The sequence below is a fragment of the Maylandia zebra genome, linkage group LG11 (genome assembly GCF_041146795.1).
Source record: "Maylandia zebra isolate NMK-2024a linkage group LG11, Mzebra_GT3a, whole genome shotgun sequence".
NCBI classification, from domain to species: domain Eukaryota; kingdom Metazoa; phylum Chordata; class Actinopteri; order Cichliformes; family Cichlidae; genus Maylandia; species Maylandia zebra.
Window position 1 is genome coordinate 26,635,470 of NC_135177.1, and position 26,515 is coordinate 26,661,984.

Consider the following 26,515-nt stretch of genomic DNA (forward strand, 5'->3'; position numbering starts at 1 on the left):
CATGGATGCTTTTACTCAGATGTAAGTAGCCTTGAATACATAAAGGACACACATATATGGAGGAGATTTAGTATCAGTCACTAACATCAGTTCAAAATCCCATTAATTTCTGGGTTGGATCAGTTTATGTACAGAAAACTAGAAAATAAAAGACAGTGAAGTTGCCACTAATCTAATAGGGGTTCACAAGAACACAGTTCTATCCTCCCTCCACTAAGGAGCTGATTAGGAAGCCGTGACCTCAGAATATTGCAGCCTTCCTAGAAGTCAGAAGCCATTAGGTATTTATAGGAGCTTAATGGCACTGTCTAGGTGTACTGGCTGTCTACTACCCAGCATCAAGCCAGCATCACATCCTTTCCAATTGCAGTCACGGCAACACAATCTGCTCTATAAGATTTTTCTAGAACCGCTATGTTCAATAACAACAGCCTCGAGAGATTTCAATGTCTTTAAGTTGGTTATCCCCCCAAAGCACGACCACTCCTTTCAAGAAAACCAACCTCCACCTTTGAACTTCGCATTGAAACTGCAAACTTATACCACTTAATTTCATTTGATTGCATCACCGTATTATTTTTGTTTTGTTTTCCCTGTTTCTCTGCCACTATAGAAAAAAAAAGAGTTTTACATGAAAGGCTCTGCTCATGCAATATTGTGGATTGGGATCAAAATGTCATGAATACTCCCAACTCACAAATACTAGTGTCAAATTTAATTGCTTGATGTGGTTGTAAAATTATATGTATCAGAGTGCACCTGTTTTATGCACATGTACAGTAAGAGAGAAGGCAGATGGATTTGGGGTCCATGTGGCTTCATACTGATACATTTATTATGGATTGGACATCCTGTGATTTCATATGCAACTCTTATATATTGAGCCACAGGTACTACAAACTTGGAGATGAATGTTGTGTTGCATGTACAGGTATGCTGCTGGGCGGCAGTATTCCACCAGCTGTTTGCTTGGTTCCTTTAGATGAGCTGCACATGTGACTTCTAAGTGTATGTTTATATTACCGCTCTGTCTCTGACCAAAACCAGGTCAGGCCTGTTACTGACATTACGGCTGCCTGCTGTAAACGACTTACCTAATCCCCCATCATTACCTGGAATGGGCCCCGCGTCGCGCCTGTGGCCTGAAATAGCACAGGACCTCAGACTGCCACTGTCAACACCCTTAATTTGCAGTTTCATAAATAGCATAGTAGGGCTTTGGCGCGAAAGATAAAGAAGCCCCGTGGTTGCTGGTGTAAATGGAGAGCTAATGAAGAAGTCTACCTGAGGCCACACCTTAACAGTCATTTCAGTTTAACAGGACAGGCTTAAAATGACAGTCAGGTGCTACAGCTGAGGCCCCCACCCGGAAAAAAAAATGAGACTCAGCTCTGGTGACAGACTATGTTTTGAAAAAAGGTTAATTCCTCAGAAAGATAAGACAAATGCAAGTTGAAGTCATGCCATTACTTTGATATTTGTTGATATGTTATGGTGTAAATGGCACACCCTGTGGATGAATAGAAATAATGTGAAAGTATTTAACAAGATAAATTTAGCACCAAGCATTAGGTTGGAAGAGAAGTGTGGTTGCTTAACATGAAGTTAATGTGAAAGATCTCTTATCTTGTCTAATCATCTTGCTTACATACACATAACCTACTGGCACTGCATCTACAAAGAGCCATCACACTCAGCACGTCTTTTCTGTATTGACATGAAAATCAACTAACATCTAGTCTCAAAGCTCAGCTCTGCAAAGTTACACCATCAGGACAAGCACTGCTGCCCTGCTGATCCCTCTGCCCCCTCTCGCTGTCCTCAGCTGCCTATAATGAATAGAAACAAGATGAGGCTGGGAGCAGGGGCTGATAACATGGGCAGATGTCCAGGAGGTTACTCTAGGCTCTCAGCCAGACAGGCGGTGGTAGTGGACTGTGGTCAATTGTAGACGCCCCACTAAATATTTACATGGTGGTCAGTTGACCTGTGATCTCCTACAAGTGTCACTCAATTGATTCTTAGATATATTTTAATCATAACTAAAAGATCTGGACTTTCTCTCTGCATAAAAATGCATGGGATGATTTTCTCTGTTTGCCTATTATTAGCAGCATGTAGTAAGATTCATCGTGAACCGCTGTGGTCCTATTCCCACTGAGGGGATTTTATGCGCTATTATGAACACTGCTGCCCATGATGACCAGGCTCTCTGCAGCTGGGATGAGAAAAGCCCCTTTTTTCTTTCCTCTCTCTGTCTCATTTTTTTCTTTTCTATATAAAGACGTAACAAGTGATTCCACTCCACTCTATTACAATTTGCCTCAGTGATATATTAAAATGACTGACGGCAGTAATGAACTAAGACAAGATAACGCATGGCACCATTCATGCGTAACAGACGCGGAATCCCACGGTAACGTGTAAGTCACGCGGGGTGAAAGAATCATAATAGCTTAGTGAACAGGAATAATAATCGATATTATCACTGTGATTATCACAACCTTGTCACGCTGGCCCGGCTGCTTTATTTCTTACCTTCCAGCCAGCTGAGCTGTTACTGTCGCCCTTATCCTTGAAATAGGGCACATAACGGACCATCCAGTCGTATATCTGTGACAGTGTGAGTCTCTTTTCTGGGGTGCTCTCAATAGCGCGGGTAATGAGATCCGCGTAGGACTGGTTCCCCCACGCGTTTCGCCGGGAGGATTTGGCTTTGCGCAGGGGTCCGGTGACATCCAGAGCTGCGCCAGCCAAGCATGGGTGCGTCGCGCCTGTGGGTGCAGGGGCGCCGGCTGGATGCTTCAGCTCTCCCGGCGTTCCGCCCACGAGCCCCGCTCTGCAAGCGGGGATGTCTTCCGGTTCTACCTTGATGCTGGCCAGTGGAAGACCTACGTTCACCTCGTGTCCACCGGGGAAATCCTGTGGACAAGGCAGCGGCCAGGTGCATGAGCGAGGGCGGCTTTGAGGCTCGAAATCCGAATCAACCTGATGAGCGTCTAATTCGTCGTCCTCCATCATCAACATTTACCCTTCAGTTGAAAAAAGAATAAATCAAACGTAGAGCAAGGGTGGGGAAATACCTCCACGATTCACGTATCCCGCTGTCTTCAAGTAGGAATTTGCCTTGTAATATGGCTATTAAACTCAGTCTGAATCAATAATGGGCAATTCAGCGGAGTAGAAGAATCATGATGAATGAAAGAAAAATCATAGCCTCGCGTGTAGAGATAGCAGAAGTAATAAAAGTAATAATAATTTCTTGTCCATTTTACCTGAAGTAAATTATCTAATGGTGACTGAACTATTTATTTGGCAGTCCGCATCACCTTAAAACATTCAAACCCGTGTCAGTCTTGGGGGCTTCTCAATCCAGTTGCAGCAACAGATGATCTTTCAGATAAGGACAAAAGCAGCCGTCGATAAATCCTCCAGAAGACAACAGAAAGAAACGGGAAAGAAGGGGAAAATCACCAGGGCTGTGTAGAGAGTATCCACTGAGGCGATAATGCGTGATTACCGTGAATTATTAAATCTTCCAGTCTGCACGGATTAAGCTGGCAGCGGCACATTCAAGTCCATTCAGCCTGAACAGCACCCAACTGTCTGCAATTATAATGAAGAGGCGTGCGCTTGTGACGAATCGATAAATTCCCTGTCTGAAAAATATAAAGGAGGGAAAAATAGTCCGGCAATCAAATCTCGTATCCACTCGTCGGGCTGATAAAATTGGCTTTTATCACACCTCCTCTTGCTCCCCTCTATCACCCCTTGCCTTTTCTCACTCACTCAGATCCCACACATGTTCTCATTTGCTTACAACTCGTTCCGTCGATGTGAACCGAGGATGACGCGCCGGCGCTGTATAGTAGAGATGCTGCCAATTGGAGTGCGCTCACGAAATCAATACTCTCCAAACATGATTACAGCGAAATCCCGAACTCTCTCTCTCTCTCGCTCTCCCTCTTTTCTCTGCTGCTCTCCCTCCTCTCTCCTGCGCCTCAGTTAGGCTACTAACGAAGGGGGCAAAACCCCAAAATTCTTAATCAAAACTCCGCATAATGATCTTTGTGGCGGAGCGTCACATGGCGCTTTGTGTGCCAGCCTCCGTGTCCAGCCCTAATAAAACAAGACAATGTGTAACACAGAGAAAGGGAAAATTCCTGCACAATTGCGACACGGGTTTTTCTCTTTAAAAAAAAAAGTCTGAGCGTAACAAATTGTCGCGTGCACGGTGTGCAACGTCCAAATGCCCTTCAGGGAGAATTTACGGCGCCCGGCTCCGCTGATTATTTGCGGGCAATACCTCAGTGAGTGTAATTTTCTATGCCGATTAGACAGATTTAGTTCAGATTAACCGAGATTAGTTAACCCTAGATTTTAATCCGGGGGGGGGGGGGGGGGGGGGGGGGGGTGCTTCAGATGCCAGAATGAAAGAAATATATTTATCTCCTCCATACTTCACATAAATGAGGGTAAACAAAAGACTTACATATTGTCATTTCTAAACGCGTTTGCCTCAAAGACACTCTGCCCGGCGCATTGAGCTCCGGTCAGAACCGTGTGCGCAATTCTTTAGCTTCACTGACCGAGGGGTCGAGGCGTTGGGGTCTCCGATCCTTTATCCTACCACCTTCTTCTAAGAGCTGACGGCTGGGCGGGGACAGAGTCACAGGTGCTTGAATCCGATTGGCCATCTCCCCTTATAAACACTAGGCTACCTGACCCTTTTACCTGTATCAATCTAAGAAAGATTTGCGGACCTTACATGTTTACAGAAACACTGCCTGACAGCTTTAGGCGGACTCTCGCATGCAGTGGTGATGGTTGCTGTAGGGAGAGTATTACTTATTCACTTATTCATACCTTAAAACAGTCCTGCTTCTGTAGATTCTCACTTCCAGTAAAGAATTAAAGAATGAATAAATAAAAACTAATATTATTTAGAAGTGAGGCAGCCACTCCAAGCAAGCATTTTAACAGCTATAACCTGTGGGGGCTTTTTGCTGTCAATCCATTGCCATCAAAATATTTAAAAGAGGAAAAATGCATTTCACTACAATTATACATCATCTACAGACCCTTAGACGTGTGTATTCTAGTCACTACACTTTAGTTAAAATAAACATTTTCAATGACACATCCATCATCAAAACAGCCCCTGTGCAGAAAGGTGTCTCAAACTGTCTGAGGACTCCACCTTTTTCCTGCGTTCAACTGTGGACAGAAGCAGTACTTAAAAGTTGCACAACAAGGCCACACTGTGCACTCAGACATGAGTGATGTTGAGAAATATGCGTCAAAAATAGCACGCTTTTAAATGTGGGAGGATGTGTCATATGGTGTGTCACGGAATGACTTAACGTTCAGCATCAGTACAATCACATGGTTAAAATGCCATGTTGCTAATAGTTTGTGTGTAATAAGCCTAGAAACCCTATTCGGACTACAAATATAATTAATGGGTGATGGTTTATTGTATTTTGATTACTGCATGTCAAGAATTTCAATCAAACCAGAGGTGGAGCGAGTCAAGCCTCTCGTAGCCTCTAGTCTCCGAGACAAGGTTCTACTTGAGATGCTTCCCCTGGAACACTTATGAATGCTACAATTTTGGTGACACTCGAGAATACACAATGTGTCTTGATTACAAATGAAGCGAAAGAAAAGTAATTGTGACTATCAAAAAAAAGGCAAACGATCAGATCCAGAGACCCACAGCAGGAGTGAGTCTCAAGAGAAAAAGGGAAAAGCAAAGAACTAAGAGTCAAAGACAAAGGCTCTGGCAGCACAAGTTTAAAAACTACAACTTCAGTCCCTGCAGGCTGATGGCTAAGTTGTCCCCATACCAGACATACCAGAGGCAGCAAGGCTGGCTTAAAGCACTGAATGGCTGATCCTAGAACAGCGTGTTCTGCACAGCAATAATCACCTCAGTCAGCCACAAGCAAGGCAGAGCACCACATGAACAACAAGTCAGAGCTTTGTGCCTGTTATTTTGCATGGTTAGAAACTGTTCTGGAATTTCTTTCAAATAAGGAAAGGGACACTTCCCCCCCAACTATTTCTATAATACCTTTACGGATTTCTTTGGCCCTGGCATTTTAGCCATCACTCACAACCTTGTGGTGTTGTGCAATTTATCCCTGCACCCCATTCTGCCCAGCACGGTTGGAAGTAGAGGAATCTAGAGAAGCCACAAGAACACCCTAGGGAGATCTATGTCTGTCTGGGAAAGCACCTCCTTTGGTTCTCCCTCCCCTCTCAGCAAATAACCCACACTCTCTAACAAGCATATGGGTTCTCAATGACACAGGAAGGAGAGGGCTCATATCCAAGTATTGGGAACATTTCTGAGTAGGCGACGCTGGATTTCACCCCTTCTTGGCTTTGACCCAAAGTAGGCTGACTTGAAGACTTCCTGCCCCGAGCCAGTGCCAGATTTCTGTGGCATCTTGGCATCTTCACTGCCAACTATGAACAGAGGCAGCGAAGACAATTGGTGCCAAGAGTTTTAATTAAGACTGTGTTGTAAAGAGGAAAGTAAAGGCATGTGCAGGTAATGGCTTCCATCCCTGTTTCAGAGGGCTAACAGAATATGATTAACTAATACAATCTTAGCCTTAGCCAATTAATTATATTTAACCGTTAAAAACAGAGAACGACCAAATGGTCCAGAGAGGGAAATCAGCATGCACCGCTCTCATGCTCAAAGCTGAAGAGAGTGTAATTGTGTTATAATACACTGATGCCAAAGATTATTAAAGGCTATGTTTTCAGACAAAATGCACATGCACAACTAGAAGAATAAATTACCTTTTTCAGTTAGTGTCCACAGTAGAGTCAGTCATTTTAGGGGGTGGATCAATTACCACTTTGAAAATTAAATACTGTCAAACTTTGGTCTGTTGGTTAGAAACAAATAAGCAATAATGGCAAAACATTGTTCTTTGAAGAACTTCAATGAGACTTGTACTTTGTTTTCTTTTGGTTATTCTCTTCTGACATTTTACAGACTGGATGATCCATTAAAAGAAAACTGATATTCCTGGAGCTGGGAGTAAGCGATGAAAAAGAATATACCCTTCTCTGCGTCGTCAAATTGAAAAATTAATCGATGATGAAAGTATTTCAGGCTTCAGGCATTATGAAATAGTATTAACAACCCAACAATGAAAGTGAATAAGATTAATAATCATTCGAGTACTGCAACCTTAACCATATCACGTTCTGAAAGGGTGTCGCTCTGGTCTCAGTTTCTTGAAATAAACCACAGAACGGATCATATTGCCTCCAGCAATGAGTTAAATCTCTTACTTGTGCAAGTCAGTGGCTGGCTACATCCACAATAGCCAAGTAGGCTTGATGCCAAGACACTGATTAGCCTAACTATGCCTCTGTTCTCCAGGCAATGCAGTGCTGAGTGGAGGTGCAGTGGGAGTCTAGCTCATCACCAAAGAGCACTGTGCTAAACACAAGTTTAAGTGGAAGAAAGCCAGTAGACTGTAGTGTATCCATGCTGGACATATAAAGCCTTGGGCAAGGAGGCATCTGCCTCTTTAATACATAATTCACTCAGAGCTGAAACATCATGCTTTAGTCCTAAGGGCCGGCAGTCTGCTTCTGGTTGTTGGAACATAAAACTGTCTCCATCAGATAATCCAGTCTCACTGACAGGCAACTCCTGTGTACCAAGTAGCAGTTCAATTTAACCTTAACTTCAAAACAAGATTAGAAAAGTACACATTTTTAACATATTAGTAAATGTTCAAAGTTCATTTTGTGTTGTTTTTCAACTTGCACCAAATGCATGTGGAAGCACTACCATCTCACCTTTCCACCTCAGTGAGTTTGTCCTCATCAGCCATGATACGCAGGTAGGTCAACATGTAGAGACAGCCATCTGCCCTGGAGCTCTCCCCCTCAGACATGCACGCGGTCACTTTACATCTCAATCTCTGCAAATGCATCTTCCTGTAGGGGTATTATTAGAAGCACTCATGCCTTATTACCAACATTATTATCATAACTGACAGGATGTGCATTAGTTACTTTGGTCTCCGCAGTTAGATCGGGCCATAATGTTGACACACTACTGCATGGGCCTTTCTGGATTTCGATATTAACAGTGGAGAACCTGAAGCAGATGCAGTGCTTTCATGTGTAATAGTCCCAGCTCATGTTCCCATGAAAGAGCCACTAATGGGTTAACAGTAGAAATGAGAGGGGAAAGAGAGGGAAAATCAATGCTTTTGTTGAGGGGAAGAAAGGAAGGCTTTCACAGGTCTATGTATCATTAAGCAATTGAGAAAGCTAATTAGAGTGGGGGGGGGAAAGATGTGCAGATCTCACAGCTAATTATTTCCATGGCAACCACAGCTCATGTAGATGATGTGAGGTAGCATCCAATTTGCTTCAATCAGGATATTTACAAGAAGAGAAACAGAGACCCCTAGTGGGATGAAGTGAACATATCCATGAAAGCTGAGCGTTGAAAAGAAACTTTAAATGTAAAAAGGATTCAAATAAACTGAAAAATACCCAAAATCATACATCTCAAATTCTGTTTTGAAATGTTGATACATGGAAAATATTATCTAGTTTGTTATCATTTGCAAAAATAAACAACTAATATCATTTTTCGGCTTTCCAGGAATTGTGTTGATTGTTAGCACAGGTATAAGCTTGCCTACAGCCCAACTTATAGAACCATGATTTGGTAAAAGTTAGTAGAATGCAGTGATGTTTGACAGTATTAGCTGAAATGTTCTCTATCTCATTAAAAATTGACCAAACAGTAACTGTTAAACCAAGACTATATATAGACTCTTTTTTATTTTATTAAAAAACAAACAAACAAACAAAAAACATACAATGGTTATGCACATTAGTTCTTTGATGAAGTGACAGGTGTTTTTAAAAGTGGGGCTTTATAGTTGATAATGAGGACGTTACATATTAGGCGTCTATGTCTCTTTTCCCTGGTCTTTGTGTCATACCTGCAGGTCAGTGTCTCTTTGAAGCACACAGTAAAGCAGCCACAGAGGACAGGATGAATCTTTGCTTCCATTCACACAAAATCTGGAAATTCCAGAACTTCAGACATGGCTTTTGCTTCATAAAAGTGTGACCATGTTTAATTTTGCTTTAGAACATAAGCGTTGTGAGACAATACAAAAAGAAAATATTTTATTCCTCTAACTCACCACTTTGTTTAGTCCCTCCACCCCCCTTCATTCAAAAACTATCCCACTTGAAAACAACCTCCCTCTCTATAACATCAGCTATAGCTCAGGCAGTTAACTAAAATAGTGCAAGGAGGCTGCCAATCAGTTCTGTTCAATGCTGCAAGCCCCAACACCAATGTTACTGAATTTTCAAAATATACTGCCCTGAGAAGGAACTTTTTTGAGAGTGAAATAATTCCCTCAGAAGTTGACTTAGACCTGGTTCCTCTGGTGGAAAGTCATGGAGTCCCTCCCAAGGTTCCCAGTCACCCGGGGAAAGTTCCTTTTTGTGGAAAACTGGCTAATGTCTCTGTTTGCTAGGGTCAATCTTTTCCAAGTGAACCAGGGGTTTGAGTTGTTCAGCAAAGCTGCGCATGTCCTCTGACACAGTGTCTTGTCCTGCAGGAGCCAACACACTCAGCTCCACCAGGTATGAAAGTGATAGATGCTCAGTGTTTTCTGTATTCCCTGGTACAAGTATGCGTGACAGCTTACTGACCACAATTTTCATTGCACCTTTACGAAATATGTGTCCATTGCTGACAAACTCATGGTCCATGCGGAAGCCCATCTCATTGAGGAACTCCGGAAGGCTGTGAGTGGCAGCAACATCAACACAGTTGCGTACCAAAGCGTGGCGACTCTTGTCTCCCACTTCAGATTGACCAAGGTAGCGTAGGTGCCATGGAGCAGTTGGGTGGGAGAGGGAACGGCGGGCACGCAAAATGAAGGGATTTCCTTGCTGGCCTTTGAGAAGGTAAACCAACTCATGATCAGTAAAAGTCTCAGGTTCCATGTTGTCGCACAGACCTCGAAGGCGATGCAAGAGGCTTTCCAGGGCCTGGTCCAACACACTCCCTGATTAAATAAAGTGCACAAGGAACAAATACAAAAAATGACATTTGATCTGATGGCCAGGACTCTATACATATTATATTTATAAATATAGTCTCCACTATCTCAGATCGTCCATAGTTTGTACATTTGCTTTGACATTTTTGCTTCATATATCAAATACCTCAAAGATTTTCCTTTAAAACAAAAAAAATACACATCCACCCACTTTCAGGGCACATGCAGTAATATTTTAAACCTAGTAAATTATAAGACAGTTCAGTAGATCATGAAATACTCATTTTGATTTATTAAACTTATCTCAATAAATCAAAATCTTTTTATCAGAATACCATCTGAAACCTCCAGAATTTAGAATTTTGGTCTATTTGGGTTAAACTATGCATGTATTTTTCATTTTTGTGGTACAACTTCACATTTGCTCAATCCAGCATGAAATTTAAACCCCCCAAAAAGATTTGTTTTCATTTTTATAACTAAGAAATAATTTTCCATTTTGCATTATTGTGAAATTCAATTGTATACCATTAAAAATTGGTGTGCGTTTAAATATGAGACAGATTGGATCTGCAGATCTGGATATGGAAATCATATGCATTTAACTGTATTATCTTTAACAGATATTTGTGTTCAAACATCTGGTATGTATGACAAAAAAAATGCTGGAAGAGGTTCAATGGTCCATATTTCAAAGAAAATATATCTTAAAAAGTATTTGATAAAACTTCACAGCAATCATACATGACAAAACTTTGGACCATACATTTTTTAGGCAAAACTGCGATTGTCCAGGAGAAGGCCCACAGTATTCTACAATTGAGTGACCAAGTTAAGAAATAAGGTTTTAAACATTGTAAATGCACCATTTTAAAAATTATTTATAATAATATTATAATAAGAATTTAGCTGTTATTTAGGAGCTAGTGCATAATAATTTAGGTCAAAGGTGACATATGTAACACTGTTCACTTTCACACCAAAGGATGTTGCTCATGTAACTTTACTCATTGTGCTGAACAGTTGCACAATGCAACTATTAAATGATTATTGCTATTGTTTTGCATTTTTGTTACTATAAGCTACTATCTGTAGTATTGCCACTATCAGTACCTTATGCTATGTATAACACTCAGGGCTTGTTATTTGCCTGCTTACTTGCTTCAGCTTCGGTAGATGCATGATATCTTACCTTGTAACAGATACTCCATCATGTTAATTGTGCCCCCAGTGACAGGCATTACAGTAACAGGTGGCGCCTCCATCTTTCCTCGGGTACTTTGAGGTTTTTGAGCCTAAAGAAAGAAAATTATATGCAGATACATATATACATGTCGGAACATCTGATGGAGCAATGCCATCATTAACAAAAAAAATTCACCTGTCGCCATAGGTAACAGAGTTTGTAACTTTTAGCTCGCTAATAGCCAGTGATAACGCCTTCTAATCTAGGTGTAAATCACTCGAAACAACAATTATAGTGCATTATTGTCTACGAAACCACGAAGAGCAGTAGCCGAGGAAAAAGGGTAAATGTTTTAAGTGTTCGTTCTCGATAACGTTTTAATAAAAGACCAAAGGCCTAAACGGGGTTCTGAACACACGGCTACTACTACACAGCTACTCTGTTTCCTAGTAGCTAACCGGAACGTTACTTAAGCTAACAGGCTAAACGTTTCAATGTTATTACAGAAACATTAAAAATATATTACCTTTCAAAAATAAAGAAGCGAACGCGGAAAGAAATAAACGTCTTTTTAGTTATCAAAGAAAAAGTGAACACAGTTAGCAACAACAATGAATGAGAAGCGTCTTCCTTTGGTGTGTCAAATCGGTAGACATCCAACTTTGAGGCTCATTACAGCCACCTACTGGTAGTGTTAAAATATCGACAGCAGGTCATCCGTGTATAAAATAGAAAGAAATGGACATGGACGTCATGGACAGACAGGCTTTTTAGGCTACTCTGCTTTTATTAACACCGGCTATACGAATGGATTATCAGTACTGTGAAAACTATTACTGTTTTCACAGTACTGTGAAAAGTATATATTACTGAGTATTAAGTTTAGAGGCTTTATTGGCATACATACTGTGGAAATAAAAGCAGTAGTTTACACTTAATTTTGCCAATCTCTTGACACAAAACAAAAATAATTATTCAAATAAAATAAAAATAAAGAATCCGGAAATTTTACAGATTGCAAGAATTGAAGATGCAAACACTAAAATTAGTTTTAAAAACAAACCTGAGTTTGAAAACCTGAGTTGTACCTGCTTTGTCCATATTTGCAAACCGGTCTTTACAAATTTGTGCCATAGCAGGTAATAATAATTACAGTAATAGTCAATAATATTGATGGGGTAGAAGAGAGGCATAACTGACTGTCTTATTCACGAGTCTGATTTGAGACTTACAGTCTTTGATTTCAGACTCCTGTTGCATCTACCTTTAGAATCTACCACCTACCTGTTAACTGGTGGTGTTGTGAGTGTGTGTTGTATTTAATGTTGATGTGGGCAATGCTGACAGCCCTGTTGGTGTAAATGTCATATACTAATGAAAAGATGATCCTGTGATTTATTGTGCAGTCTCACACAATAGAGTGTTCCTGTCTTGAGTAGTGCAGCTGGGCCCTGTTAGTCATCTTAGAAAGTACAGTCAATGTGCTGGTTGTGAGACCAGGTGAAATCCAACCTCATGTGTGTCCTCTACCTCTGTCTTGGAGTGTTTTTTCCTCAGATCGCCTTGCTCTTATCTACATTTAGGGCAAGATTATTTTCCTGACACCAGGCCACTAGTCATTTCACTTCTCTTCTCTATGCCAGCCCTGCCAGTAATCAGCCCAATTACTTTAGATTCATATGCAAATTTTATAATTCTGGTATTGATTAGGGGGGTGCTCACACTCATATGTGAAGAGAGCATGTGGCAGTGCACTCAGCACGTGCCCCTGAGTAATACCAGTGCTCACAGTTCTGATGTTTGATATCTGGTGTCCAACTCTGACTGAGTGCGGTCTATCTTACAGGAAGTTCAGAGCTCAGTTACAGAGAAAGGGTGTGAGTCTGACTAAGAGCAGCTTCTCAGAGAGTCTGCAGCATTAAATGCAGCTTCAGTCAACTAACAGCATTTTCACAGATGTGTTACTACCTTCTAGTGGACTGATTCTGTATGCATGTGCATAAAGTAAAGAGTCCAAGGTGGCCAGGACAGTCTTTTTGATCCTTTCAAAACACTTCATCACAATTGATGTTAGTCCAAAAGAATGATGGTCATTTAAGCATGTGGCAGTATGTTTCTTGGAGAGGGCCACACTGGTAATGGACTTAAAGGATGGGCAGATTGTATGTCTATGAATACACCATCCAGCTCTGATGAGCAGACCCTGAGTGCATGCCTGAGGATATTATTTGGACCAGCTGCCTTATTTGGGTTTGTTTTCATTAGAGCTGTGCACACCGCCACCAATGACAGATCGTGATGCAGTGGTTTGTCCTGCGTGTCTTGTCCTGTCTGTCTCTGTGGGTTGGTGTTGTGGTGTATAAAAAAAGTGGGTGAGGTACTCACATAGGCTATTCGGAGTAATAATCAGTAATAATCATACTATAACCTTTTGTCTGCAGGGTGTTATTGTTTTGCTATCACTGATGATCATTATTGATTAACACTGCAGACGCAGTACTGCTGGGGTTTTAACACTTTTAACAGCCTTCTTTATGCAACCTTTTGCTTAGATGCTTTTTTACTGCGGTTATATTTTATATGGTGATTATATAAAACCTAAAACTGCAAGACAAAATACAGCTGTAAAAAAAATTTAGTGTAAAAAGTATTTTTTCTTTTAACAAAAAAAATAGAAATTGTTTGTAAATTTGTTTTAATTGCTGAGCTCGACTAAATTAATGTACCTAATAACGTTCCTCTTTGTGAAAGCAGCATTTAATTGCCGTAGAATATTGAGGTCAACATTACTTCTTTACCTACATTTGTTTTATCTTAACTTGATCTGCAAGGTAATCAGAAACTGTGCTTTCATGCAGTTCATGAATGGACCTCACCTCTGTACTGAGCAACAACAACAACAAAAAAAAATGTTGTTACATAACATCTGTATCACACTCAAAGTTTCTCATTAAAATTATCTTGATCCATGTACTTTAAAACACCCGCCCTGCCTTCAGAAAATTAGGTAAAAGTTCAGTTATATATAAATAAAAGTGACTGCACTTATCCTGGACTTTTTTCTCTATACTTTTATTTCACTGCAATCACTAGAGGTCATGTGATTAATTCTTTTGCCCGGTGTCCTGATGATAATTGATGAATAAACCACTGAAGACTCTTCTTCCACCTGCAGTAAAAAGCAATACATTTCATTACCCAGACAAAGCAACACGCACACACTTCATTTCTGCATGAGGGTTTTAGGTTACACCTCGATGTCAGCACAGACACTTACCCTGCTATTCAAGCCACAGCAACAAATTTGAACAGGAAATGCTTTGGTGAGACAGAAGCAGAAGCATATTCAGAATCAGAGGGGAAAGTTTTTCAAGCAAACCATAAGAAAAAAACAAAACAATAAAATACAAAGGAAGTGGAAGTGAGGCGCAGCTGCATAGCCTACCTGAATGTAACCTTGATTTCAACCAGAAAATTAAAAGTGCCATTAAAATGACACATGATACTGATATACCACAAATAAGTGGGATCCAGTCTTCAGGCTCTTTTTGAAAACCTGTTAAACCAAAAGCTAAATATTAATATTTCTTTGATTCGGGTGAAAAAGGTTCACAAACAGCATATGGCTAAACACCCACCTGTTCTTGTGCTAAATGCGTTTGTGCTAAATGTGGGACTCTTAGTAACTGTAGTGTATCCATCAAACACTGAATCTATATTGCACTTTAGGGACCCGTGTGGATGTACAGGCACAGATGTAGTTGAAGTTCTGTTTGGATTATTTGATTTCATGCCGCACGTCACAGCGCAAGATGCAGATGAATCCTTACTGTCATATACTGTAAGTAAAGATCAAAAGGTTACATCAGGTTATCTTCTACTATGAAACAATGATGTTTGTGTGTTTCTCACCTGTAACTACACACAAATTGATAGTGACTCGCTTAATACTGTGTCCGACACAGCTACTCATCCAGCAGGTATATTTCCCAGCATCTTCTCTTCTGACATTTCCAATATATATAGACTTGTTGAAAGTCAAATTGTCTGTTGTTGCTCTTACTTCTGATTTCCCAACAGCAGTCGTTGCTTCAAAAGTCCAAAAGTTTATTTTATCAAGTTTACTTGAACATGTGTGCTGAAAACTGCTGCCAGCAACAATGTAAACTGTCTCATTGACGTCTTTCCACGTCTCTGAAAAAAGAGAGGTAAAGGATTGTGATAATTATCTTTGGCAAATTTAAAAACCATAAGCACAGGTAGATTCTGACTTAACGGAGAAAAATATGACAGCAGGACAAACCTTTCTTCACTATGATGTCAGTGGACTTTTGGCATGTTTCTTGGCAAGTTTCACACCAGTACACACCTTCATCCTCCTCGGTAAAAGAGCTGATGACCAAGGAATGATTGGATCCAATTCTCAATTTGGGATTGGATATTTGATGATATAGCATTCCCCTCTTATCTCGGAAGAATAACTGAACCTGCTTACTGCTATGGTCCTTCTTGTAAAACCATTTGAAAGAGTCTGATCGATGGATGTAATGCTGACACGGTATCACAGCTCGACATCCCAGCGAAAAATTAAGTTGTGTTGCGACTCGCAAAATATCACGTTGCTCATTTAAATTAACAGTCACTTGAAAAATATATGAAATATTCAACAGTCAGTTCATCAATTGTATTTTAAATACATTGTATTTAATTAAGCAATTTGAATAATGAATTTAGTTAAGTAATGATTTGATCAGATACTCACTGTTTCCTGAGAAAGTAGAGAAGTTCCAAACAAGTAAAAAGATGAAAATGAAGCCTTTCTGTTTCATATGGGAGAAATTCCTGTCCCCGCAGAAATAAAACCCAACATGAAGCATCCTGGCTGTACCATTACTGCTCATAAAAACACAGATCACAAACTCTGCCTCTCAGCAAAAGGTTTTAGATTGAGCTTAACAGTTTAAATGAGCCTGACACATCGGAAGTGGTCCAACAGCCAGTACAGAGGAAATTTAGCAAGGTTGTCACCCACACTGTTTTTCTGATGTGGTCTGGCATATGATTTGCTTCTTACATTTAGTATGGGTGTTAAGACACAAAATGTGCATCGCAAACCAGTTTCTTTTTTAATATATAGATGCCAAAGATGTTCTCACATTGTATTTTATGCTGAGATAATGTTTGTGAGGGTTGAACCAAACTGTGATTGAGCTGTTTGTACAGTTTATCGTACAGTTAAACTCACTGGAGTTTGGACTTCATGTGCAAACAAAGCACTTGTAACCAACTTATTGGCTGCCAAGTACAACAACTAACACAATTACACTTTTATTAATGAGATTAAATTCTAATGAATATCATAAACGCCCCAAAAGTGCTGAGCTGAGTACTTTAAAGTGTCTTAATTTGTCATAGATCAGCATGCAATTAAGTATGATATGTAATCTGGAGTATTTATTCGTTTAAAAAAACATGAATATAATCTGCACAGATTATATTTAACAATATAAAGTTAGAGGCGTTGTCAAGGATTTCCTTGCTTGTTGAGTTTTTTAATCATAAAGTCAATTAAATGGATTTGATTGTGTCAATATTTCTTAAAATAAACTCAACGTATGTAGTAACAATATGAAGGAACAAGTGTTTGACAGGCAAACAGAATAGCCAAAAGGAAAACCTACATTTTTGCGTGTGATGTTCACTTTACATGAGCAGAAATTATTTTGGTTAACAAACAAAGTTATTTTTGATAGAATTTGTAAATATTTTTTTAACCGCACTTCTTCATAATCTACTTTTTAATTCAATACTCTTCCCATATTTGCATCTTCATCATCCCAGTTCTCGTTTTCCGCCGTAATGATGTTGCTGTTGCACTCCTGCGCTCAAAACGCCAACAGTTCCGTCAGGACATGAAGTCAGCGTTTTATTGATTGTCAAATTCCCCGCCTACCGGAGACAGCACTGAAAACATCGCTTTTCCTCCAGAAAGGTGAGCTCAGATCACCTTTTGCGCTTTGTTGGGGAGGTTTTCCTGCACGCGGAGGCGGAAGACACTTGCACCTGCGAGATGAAACTAACTAAAACTTTCGCGGAGTTTCAGCTGGGCTGGCCTCACATGCATTACGTCTTTGTTGTGCTCTGTGTTTTTGTCGTGGTTTATAAATTAACAATTCTACTTGCGAAAAGAAGGGAAGCACTGCGGAACTTCCAAGCTTTTCCGGGGCCGCCGCCACACTGGCTGTTTGGACATGTTCTGGAGGTAACTGTCTCAACACACTCGCAGCAGCTGTAACATCTGTAACCGTCCAGTAAAGCTGACCACACCATGTTGGAGAACACCATTCTGCAAACAGAGACACACAGTTGACAGCGTGTAAAGTCTGCCTGCTGTGATGTGTTTCAGTTGTACTTTTTCTCTTTCAGTTTAAACAAGATGGGACCGATATGGACAAGGTAGTGAAATGGGGACAGGAGTACTCATATGTTTTCCCAATCTGGTTTGGCCCCTTTCTCAGTATCATCATTATTCAGCATCCAGATTATGCAAAAACTATCCTGACATCATCAGGTATGAGAAATATTTTGCATAGTTGTTGTGTTGATGCACATTTATAACTGTGTAGTAAAGTTAAAGGTCCCTAACACCATTTTTATTTGTTTTGTTTCCTAACAGAGCCAAAAGATGATTTTGCCTACCGTTTTGTGGAGGGTTGGATTGGTAAGGCTCATTTTTCTCCCTTCTACAGCATTTTGTTAAAGTGCAGAGTTGTTTGTTTTGCTGCTTTCCTCACTCATGCACATGTTCTTCAGGAAATGGGTTGTTGGTGTCAGAAGGTCAGAAGTGGTTCCGTCAAAGAAGGCTCTTAACACCAGGTTTCCATTATGATGTTTTGAAACCATACGTAAAATTGATGTCAGAGTCTGCTGAGACTATGTTGGTACGTTGAAGACAATTTAGTTGCATAATTGATAAATAAAATCAAAGTCGTGATGTGTTGGTCAGCACGTGTCAGTAAATATCATAGAAGTAAAGCAGGAGCAGTGTCTGTATCCTGCAGAGAGATCACATCTTGACAGGGGATTTCTAAGAGAGAAGGTAGGAACGAAGATTGACTAGACAGAGAGCAAGGAAGTGAGGAAAAACAGGATGATACAGAAGTGTTTAACGTGCATGAACTAGTTACACTGTTAGGAGAGAGACCCATACTAAAAATTTACGTAACTATGTTATGCGACACAGGTGCATGCAAAACCGTGCTAAATCAAAAACCTAATAACCTGAAATTTTCAAAAGAGACCCTGATAGTTAAGTCTGCATCAGGTCACACTAGTGTAAAATCTCTAACAGAAGGGCTACTGCTAGTGCATAGAGAAAGTGGCAAGAGCTGTAAAAACCAATGTATATACGATCCATCCTGTCCAGTCAACCTCCTAGGGAGAGACAGCATGGAAAAATTAAAAATTGGCGTAGTTCTAGGACCACAAGGCGTGCACGCAGAATTAATGTTAAACTATGAAGAGGTAGAAGAAGAGGGACAGATTAATTATAGCAGTGCGGGAAAAGGAGTGTCCCACTACTATTAGACTCTAGACCTTCCACCATTAGAGCCTCTACAGAGGTGGCAGAGAAGTATTTGCCACCAGACTCCCGACCACTTGCTTTTGATGAGTATCACAACACCCTAAGATTTAAACAAAGATCCTTCATATGACACACAAATTCACAGATTAGGCCCACAGAAGCTTACCTTGCAGCACCTCTATGTAACTAAAAGTGGCAATGCTGTGTGCTCAGTGATACAAACAGAAAAAGTACAGGAACTGAGTAGAATGCCAAAACGACGCGTGTCTGTAGCACGAAATGAAAACACAGATTGGAGGGAGTTAGGTCACGTTTTGACTCAAGTTGAAAGAGACAGATATGAAAAAAACTGAAGAAACACATGAAGGATGGCTTCAGGGTCGTAGAACAGGATGCATGAGGTACACATTAGGATGGGTACTTACGACACAGCCAGCAACTCATCTATCCAGCTCGAAGGACCAATTTAAATGACTGGGGATTTCTAAGAATCACCCCACAGTTCTTCAGCTGTGACGCCTGAGTTAGAAAACACAAACACTGCAGTTGTCTTTACTCGCGAGGATGGTCACAGAGCGCTCGTACTCGCAAGAGGCACTCACGGACTTGCGCTCTGTCACTGTCTGCGTTCTTTGTTTATACAAGCTTGTGTGTGTACAAAGGTAACAAAGTTATTCCAAGAACTTAGAGCTGAGGTTCCCCTTTTCTAAGTCTGTATGTTCTTAGAAAAGAGGAAGCTGTTAGTTGCTAAATAAGTTTATCACACAAGAGTTCATGTAAAAAGTTACGTAGACATGTGGATTGCTTAGTGATCAATACAAAACACATTTCATGTAGCTGATCATGCTATGTACAATTTTCTTCTGACACATCTGTTCTCTCATTGTTGGCAGGATAAGTGGGAAAGTTATGCAAGCACAAATGAGCCTTTTGAATTGTTTAAACACATGAGCCTCATGACACTGGACAGCATTATGAAGTGTGCCTTCAGCTGCTACAGCAACTGTCAGACAGAGGGGTGAGCCCAGATGAATCTTTTTAAAGAGTCATTTACAGTGTCAGTTTTCTGTTGAGTCTTTGGTTGTTGTAAATCTGCATTTAATGTTTGCCTCCTTTGTCATTTCAGTGGAACAAATGCATACATCAAAGCAGTTTATGACCTCAGTTTTCTAATTGACCTTCGGCTCAGAATGTTTCCGTACCACAGTGACCTCATTTTCCACCTTAGCCCACATGGTTTCAGATACAGAAAAGCACGTCAGGTGGCCCTCAGTCATACAGGTAAGCTTTGCTTTGATTCATCTGAACCGTTGCCAAAAATCAGTGTCAGACCTACAAATGCTTACATTTTATATTCTTTTCTAAAGAGGAAGTTATAAGAAAGAGGCAAGAAGCACTAAAGGAAGAGAAGGAGCTTGGACAAATACAGGCAAAGAGATATTTGGACTTTCTGGACATCCTTCTCTTTGCAAGAGTATGTTATGTGTCATCAGTTTCAGCCTCTTACTTCAACACATTTCCCATTGTAGGATTTGCTTAATGTATAGGCAAGTCACAAACTGGGGTTTTCCTGCATAAAGGTCATACAGAAAATAAGGCAAGTGCCAACTTGAGATCGTGTCAGATATCTGAAGTACTGGCCTAAAGCTGAAATAGCATATGCATGCAGCAAATAAGCAAAGATGCATGCTGTTGCCAAGCTGCATGTTAATGTCCTCTGACACAAAGACGATGATCAGCCTTTTCATTCTCGTGAGCAGCAACCTGAATAAAAAATCTCTTTTGTGTAGAGAATGATCAACACTGGTTAGTGTTTTGCCCAGTTTCTTTCCCAAAAACTTCTCTAAACGGCAGCTTGTAGAGGCTGTTCAGCTAGCATGTTTATTCTCTTAGTAGACTTAGCTTTCGTGACATGGGTTCAGTTTAAAACACATTAAAACGCATAAAATGATCCAATTTTTATTAATTTTTTATTTTCGTGCATTTTAACTGAAAATCACACAAATTGAAAAATCTTATTTATATCACTTAAACACATAATTGTGTAATAACTGTATAATATTAATATAATCAACCGATAATGAAAGAATAGAAAGAATCCTTCCTTTATGAGTATATCATAGCAAATTGTTGTCCTTGGCAGGAAAAATTAAAATCAATAATTAACTGCATGGCAGGTGTTTGCTTAAAAAACAAACAATTAGTGCTTTATATGGTTTAAGAAGAACAGCGGACCTTGATACTTGGCTGCTGAATAAATCCCCAATTTTATAAAGGTATCTGTATAAGGATGAATGTTATCCAGCTAAAGCTGAGTTGAAGTCGGGTGATGAAGTAATATAATGAGCCTGAGCAGCAAAAGTAACAAAGCACTTTTATTGAGAAGCCCAGTTAGAGTATAGTGCAGTCCATTCTGTCTTTCATCAACTGTAAATATCCTTTATTTCAACGCCAGGATGAGAACCAGCAGGGTCTGTCAGATGAAGATATGCGGGCAGAAGTGGACACCTTCATGTTTGAGGGCCATGACACCACAGCCAGTGGCCTGTCTTTCATCCTCTACTGTCTGGCCTGCAACCCAGAACATCAGAAGATTTGCAGGAAGGAGATTATGGAGGCCTTGCATGACAAGGAAACCATGGAGTGGTAGGCTTGTGAAAGGACAACATTGCAATAGGGAGACAAGTTGGTGCCATTCTGTGGTACCAAAACTTTATTAGGAGACATATAAACAAGATTTCTTATTAGTTGACTTCACTAACACTGCATGTTGGTCTCATTTTAAGGGAGGATCTCAGTAAAATCCCATACACTACAATGTGCATAAAAGAAGCTCTCCGCCTTTACCCCCCTGTACCAGGAATTTCCAGAAAAACCACCAAAACTGTAACCTTTTGTGATGGGAGAACAGTGCCTGCAGGTCAGTGATTTTACTCTGTTGTTATTATCAAAGAGTAAACATTAAATGTCTTCACTTAATAATGCTTTTGGAATCATTTCATGCCACATGGTAAACACAAACTCTTAACCGACGTTGTTTGTCTTTACATACATAAATGACTTTTCTTTACGATTCAATAAAGGACCTATATTGACTTATTACTTATTACTTTATTATTCTACAAGGGTATATTGGTATTATTTGATTGTATTGTCACATACAGCATCTTTTCTATAAACTAGTATAAATCTCTTAAACGTGTGGCGTAATTGCTTTGTCAGTTCTTCATTCTTCCAAATTGAAGTATTTAAATGTTGGCACCAGATTATTATCATATACATTATATGGGCAGAAAGTACACCGCCGCCTACACATTACACTCACTGGAACTGCTCAGCCATGGGAATCCATGAGCCATGAAGCTCCAGGCACACAGTTTTTGTGCTGATGTTGATGCCAGAGGAGGTTTAGAGCTCTGCAGTTACTGAGTCAGCAGAGCGTTGGAGATTTTTATGCACTCTGCAACCTCACTGTACAGAATGGTGCACATCAGTTTAATGTTGGTTTTTGCTACAATAGTTATCCTTGGTCAGAAGGAGAGGCTGACATCCAGGGAGTAGATTGTAAGAGGTGGAGTTTATTTACACTCAGACTGATGGTACAAGGAGATATGACATGGTGTAGGAGGATGTGGAGGGGTGATATGGTGTGGTTTCTGCGATCAAGAACAGGAAATACTTTAGAACATGAATTAAGATTAAACGGTAATAAAGCTGGCCACAAATTCCTCCACAACAAATCTGCTAAGGCAGTGCATCAACCTGATACTGCTTCTTAAGAGCAATCACATTTATTAAAACACTACCCAAAATGGGCCACAAGATGGCACTCCAACACAAGAGATGAAATATTTATATTGAGGCAGTTGTTCAGTAGCCAGCCCTCTACCACTACGTAATACACCCATGTTACAGCGTACAATGTCACATTAATTGGTAAAGGGAACAAATAAAGCTGGAACAAGGCCAGAAACTATCCAATAGCTGGGCCACCATAGTTATCTATAACTAGCACATATGCCAAAGGTAGCTAGAATAAATACACACAGGGTAAAACATCTTAAAAATGAAATGTAAACTCACGTTTATGTGACACACACCATTTACAACAAACACAGGGGGGCTATTTGCTTTTCTTCCCAGCAGCTCTCCCCTCGTCTCTCATCAGCCCATGAACTAAGTCAGGCTATCTAGCTCAGGAGTCCCATGAATCCCATGACTGCAAAGCTGCTGGGTAATGTAGTTCACGCTAACATGGACTTTTCTACACTCACTCTGCAACTTTACATGGTCTGGCACTTCATGGCTGAGTTGCTATACTTCCTAAACATTTCCAGTTTGCAATAATACCACTTACACTTGATCACGCTGCATGGCTAGCTGCTTGATTTTATGTATCTGTGCCAACTGGACTTAAAACCCCTGCATCTGAATTATGAGTTGTGTCACAATAAATTTTTCGATATGGTGTATGCTTGTTTTGTTTGAAAGATAATGTTCAGCTACACACACCCTATAATCTTTTAATAATAATAAACTAAGTACACATTTCTTTCAAATGTAGGTTCTGTTGTTGGAATAGGTGTATTTGGAATTCACAGGAATGCATCTGTCTGGGAAAACCCTAATGTAAGTAAAGACAATTTTATTCCCAGCACAACTTACTACATGGAATACATCATCAAAGGAATCTATGACGAAATAAAATTGTGACGTTTTCAGCACTCTGCCCATAAGGCTGCATACAATATATCAAATAACTGAAGAAGCAATCATGAAACTGGTGCATTAAATTAATTACTAGTGCTGTATTTGCTGAGGTGGGTAGGTCCCTGGTGCCAAAGTGGACCTCAGGACAGATTCAAGCTGGTTTAATGACTTACTTTATTATGTGTCAGAATGCAGTTTTCTCTGCGCAAGTGATAAGGGCGATGAGGTTCAGAAAATAAGTAATACACATAACACTGCTCTCTTTCTTTGTCCTGTATTACATTAGGTCTTTGACCCTCTGCGTTTCCTACCAGAGAACATTGCTAAGAGATCCCCTCATGCGTTTGTGCCCTTCTCAGCTGGGCCAAGGTTTGTCCTCACCTGAAACTATATCACTGTATAGAGACTGCTTGTAGTAGTCTCAAGTATGTGAATGTGTAACTTAGCACTGACCCCATTTCCATCAGCAAACTGGTTTTATGATGGGCTAGAGCAGTGGTTCCCAAACTTTTGTTGCTAGGCCCCCCATTGTTTTACCCAAATATCCTTGGGCAAGATACCAACCCCAGGTTGCTCCCCGATGCATCCATCCGAGTGTGAATGTGTATGTATGAATGATAGTTAGATAGCACGAAAAACTTAGAAAAGTGCTTGTGTGTGATTGGGTGAATGAACGAGTTGTATAAAGTGCTTTGGGTGCTCAGAGTAGAAAAGCGCTATATAAGAACCAGTCTATTTACCATTTACCATGTTCTAGTCTTTGGCTTGGAAGGAAGTTGGTTTGGAACCATATTTGGCGATGCTTCATCCTCTGCTTTGCGTTTGTGTGGGAGCCCTGTCAAAAACCTATCCATTATGCTAGCAGTGTCCAAGCATTCTTTGTTTTGTTTTTTTCATACCGTGCCGCCCCCCTTGGGCTAGAGCAAGTAGGGGAAAGGGGGAACTCACTGTAATCTAAGATTGATCTCATTTAAAATACAAGCACCTTTGGACCTGAATGTTAAAAGATAACATACTATATTTATCCCTCCTTTCCATTTTCTGCATGTCCAAATCTCAGAAGGATCAAATTATTTTAATTGTTTTTCAGGTCTTTGTGTATTTCTTACATTTTATGTATTTTGCAGAAACTGCATCGGTCAGAACTTTGCTATGAATGAGATGAAAGTGGTGACAGCTTTGACACTGAAGCGATACCAGCTCATAGCGGAGCCCACTATGAAACCCAAGATCATCCCCCGACTGGTTCTCCGCTCACTCAATGGCATCCACATCAAGATCAAACCTTTAGAGACTTAGCTAAAGTGCACTAACTGCAAGAACTGCTCAAAATTACTTTATTTAGAAAGTAAAAAAAGTATGTTGATTCTACCTTCTACCATATAACTGAGCTTTCACATAAAATTTAATTAACTCTGCCGTGCAGTTTATGTTTTAGGAAAAATTACTTGTTGAAAAAAATCTGCTTTTTACACAAAAACACTAAAGGAGAAGCTTGTGCAGAAAGTACTAGAATTTGCTTTTTTTTTACGAGTAGTACATAACAGAATTGTAGTAAATGGCATTGCACTTTTGCAGTGTAAGGTTGTAGATAAAATTCTAGTAATTACAACTTACATTTCCATATTAAGTTTTACACTCATCACTTAATATTTCTATTTTAAACACCAAGCAACTGTGGCCATTTTTAAATAGAGGAAGAGAACTGGTGCTATGCTGTAAATTAAATTAGCACTCAGTTTGCACCAAAGAATAATAACATAAAAAAGATAAAACAAGTTCTTCACTGTATTTTAGTATTCAGGATAAACCCAAACAAAAAGGGTTAATTGAGCTTATATTTCGAATTACTTCTATTGTTTACAGAAGAGGTCCCTTTGACCTATAATGAAGATCATTTATCTATGTTTGTGCATTTATATGAAGTCTTATAAAAGCAAGGAAAGTCAGCATGAAAGCAATTCATAGATATATGATCAAAGTTTATCTCTGGAATATAACCTTATTTTACAGAGGCAGACTGTAAAGTTGATGCTTAAAAATGTGGACAATGTATCAAATTACTCGCATTGCATTTAGAGTCTTTCCTCATACATACAGCTTATTGTAAATCTGAAATATCAGTTTATATCAAGGCAAATTCACACTGTAGTGTTGTTTATGGTTAATTAAATGTAAGAAAAATGACAAAACCTTTACCTCTGACTGATATCTTTGAGTCCACTTGTCCTTTAAGAGGGGAAGGTTACCAGAAATCAATACAAGCTTGTTCTGAGTGGTCATATTAATCCAATGATGAGACATTTCTATCCTCTTGTGGGCAGGGATGCCACTCACAGGGCACGGGGGGCCACTGAATAGTTCGACTGAAAAAATGATCTTGGGTAAATGGTACGGCCTTTGTTGTCAGCATATCTCTGACACCATCTACTTCATCTAGTTCAAGTCCCCCCTCCATGATCTCGTCGATATCCAACCTGGAAAAAATACACAAAACAACATTCAGTTGCCTCGACGTGTAAACAAACCTAGAGAAGGGACACAAAAAGGACAGCATAAATACAGAGGAGAGAGGGAGATAAGAGAAGCTGGAGGACAAAGCTCCAGATCCGAACATCAGTAACTGACAGCCAAGGGGGAGAAAGAGGTCCCAGGATGGTTGATGATCCGGAACAGAGAGACCTGAGAGGAAGAGAAGAGGGAGCATCAAAGCAGTCGAACAAACACAAAGGTTATTCCAAATTTAACACCGCAGTTTTTAGCTGCCAAGAGTTAATGTACACTGGTCTCTGTGCTGCATATGCTGTCAAAAACGCTGATATCCAGCAGGTAAGATAAGACATTTGCAGCTTTAGTGAGTGCAGTTTCACCAGAGTGACAGGCCTTGGAAGCAGACTGGGGGGAAAAACGTTGAAAATGATTACTGTTTCCTGTGAGGGCGCACACACTACCAGT

At 40.1% G+C, this 26,515-nt stretch overlaps 3 protein-coding genes and 1 long non-coding RNA gene across 7 annotated transcripts in view; 1 reads left to right on the top strand and 3 right to left on the bottom strand.

The window, feature by feature from the left end:
* The window catches only part of LOC101471374 (forkhead box protein O6), a 29,103-nt gene extending 24,917 nt beyond the window's left edge, over positions 1 to 4,186 (bottom strand). Inside the window, exon 1 of the mRNA XM_004550957.3 lies at positions 2,539 to 4,186. Coding sequence (XP_004551014.1) covers positions 2,539 to 3,027 — 489 coding nt within the window. The 5' untranslated portion in view covers positions 3,028 to 4,186. The remainder of the gene's footprint in view (positions 1 to 2,538) is intronic.
* A 4,630-nt stretch (positions 4,187 to 8,816) lies between these two features.
* med18 (mediator of RNA polymerase II transcription, subunit 18 homolog (yeast)) lies at positions 8,817 to 11,968 on the bottom strand. Of its 2 annotated transcripts, none has more exons than XM_004550958.6 (3): positions 11,792 to 11,968; positions 11,272 to 11,374; positions 8,817 to 10,085 (listed from the first exon to the last, which is right to left on the bottom strand). In XM_004550958.6, the coding sequence occupies exons 2-3, from the start codon at positions 11,342 to 11,344 to the stop codon at positions 9,529 to 9,531; spliced, it is 630 nt and encodes a 209-aa protein (XP_004551015.1). In that variant the 5' UTR covers positions 11,345 to 11,374; positions 11,792 to 11,968; the 3' UTR covers positions 8,817 to 9,528. The 2 variants fall into 2 exon arrangements, with proteins under 2 accessions (XP_004551015.1, XP_004551016.1); XM_004550959.6 differs by lacking the exon at positions 11,792 to 11,968 and adding an exon at positions 11,461 to 11,781.
* A 1,991-nt stretch (positions 11,969 to 13,959) lies between these two features.
* On the bottom strand, positions 13,960 to 18,137 carry LOC106674863 (uncharacterized). Of its 2 annotated transcripts, XR_013100855.1 has the most exons (8): positions 17,965 to 18,137; positions 16,028 to 17,611; positions 15,569 to 15,907; positions 15,178 to 15,459; positions 14,904 to 15,104; positions 14,711 to 14,821; positions 14,543 to 14,583; positions 13,960 to 14,434 (listed from the first exon to the last, which is right to left on the bottom strand). It is a non-coding gene; the product is annotated as an uncharacterized LOC106674863 (long non-coding RNA). The 2 variants fall into 2 exon arrangements; XR_013100854.1 differs by having other exon boundaries at positions 15,569 to 17,611.
* LOC101465364 (cytochrome P450 4B1) lies at positions 17,230 to 25,758 on the top strand. Of its 2 annotated transcripts, XM_024804185.2 has the most exons (12): positions 17,230 to 17,527; positions 17,692 to 17,836; positions 17,942 to 17,986; positions 18,079 to 18,206; positions 19,744 to 19,868; positions 19,977 to 20,131; positions 20,218 to 20,324; positions 21,306 to 21,496; positions 21,637 to 21,770; positions 23,415 to 23,479; positions 23,847 to 23,929; positions 24,688 to 25,758. In XM_024804185.2, the coding sequence occupies exons 1-12, from the start codon at positions 17,336 to 17,338 to the stop codon at positions 24,857 to 24,859; spliced, it is 1,542 nt and encodes a 513-aa protein (XP_024659953.2). In that variant the 5' UTR covers positions 17,230 to 17,335; the 3' UTR covers positions 24,860 to 25,758. The 2 variants fall into 2 exon arrangements, with proteins under 2 accessions (XP_024659953.2, XP_076746242.1); XM_076890127.1 differs by lacking the exons at positions 23,415 to 23,479; positions 23,847 to 23,929; positions 24,688 to 25,758 and adding an exon at positions 22,997 to 23,372.
* Positions 25,759 to 26,515: the final 757 nt, after the last annotated feature.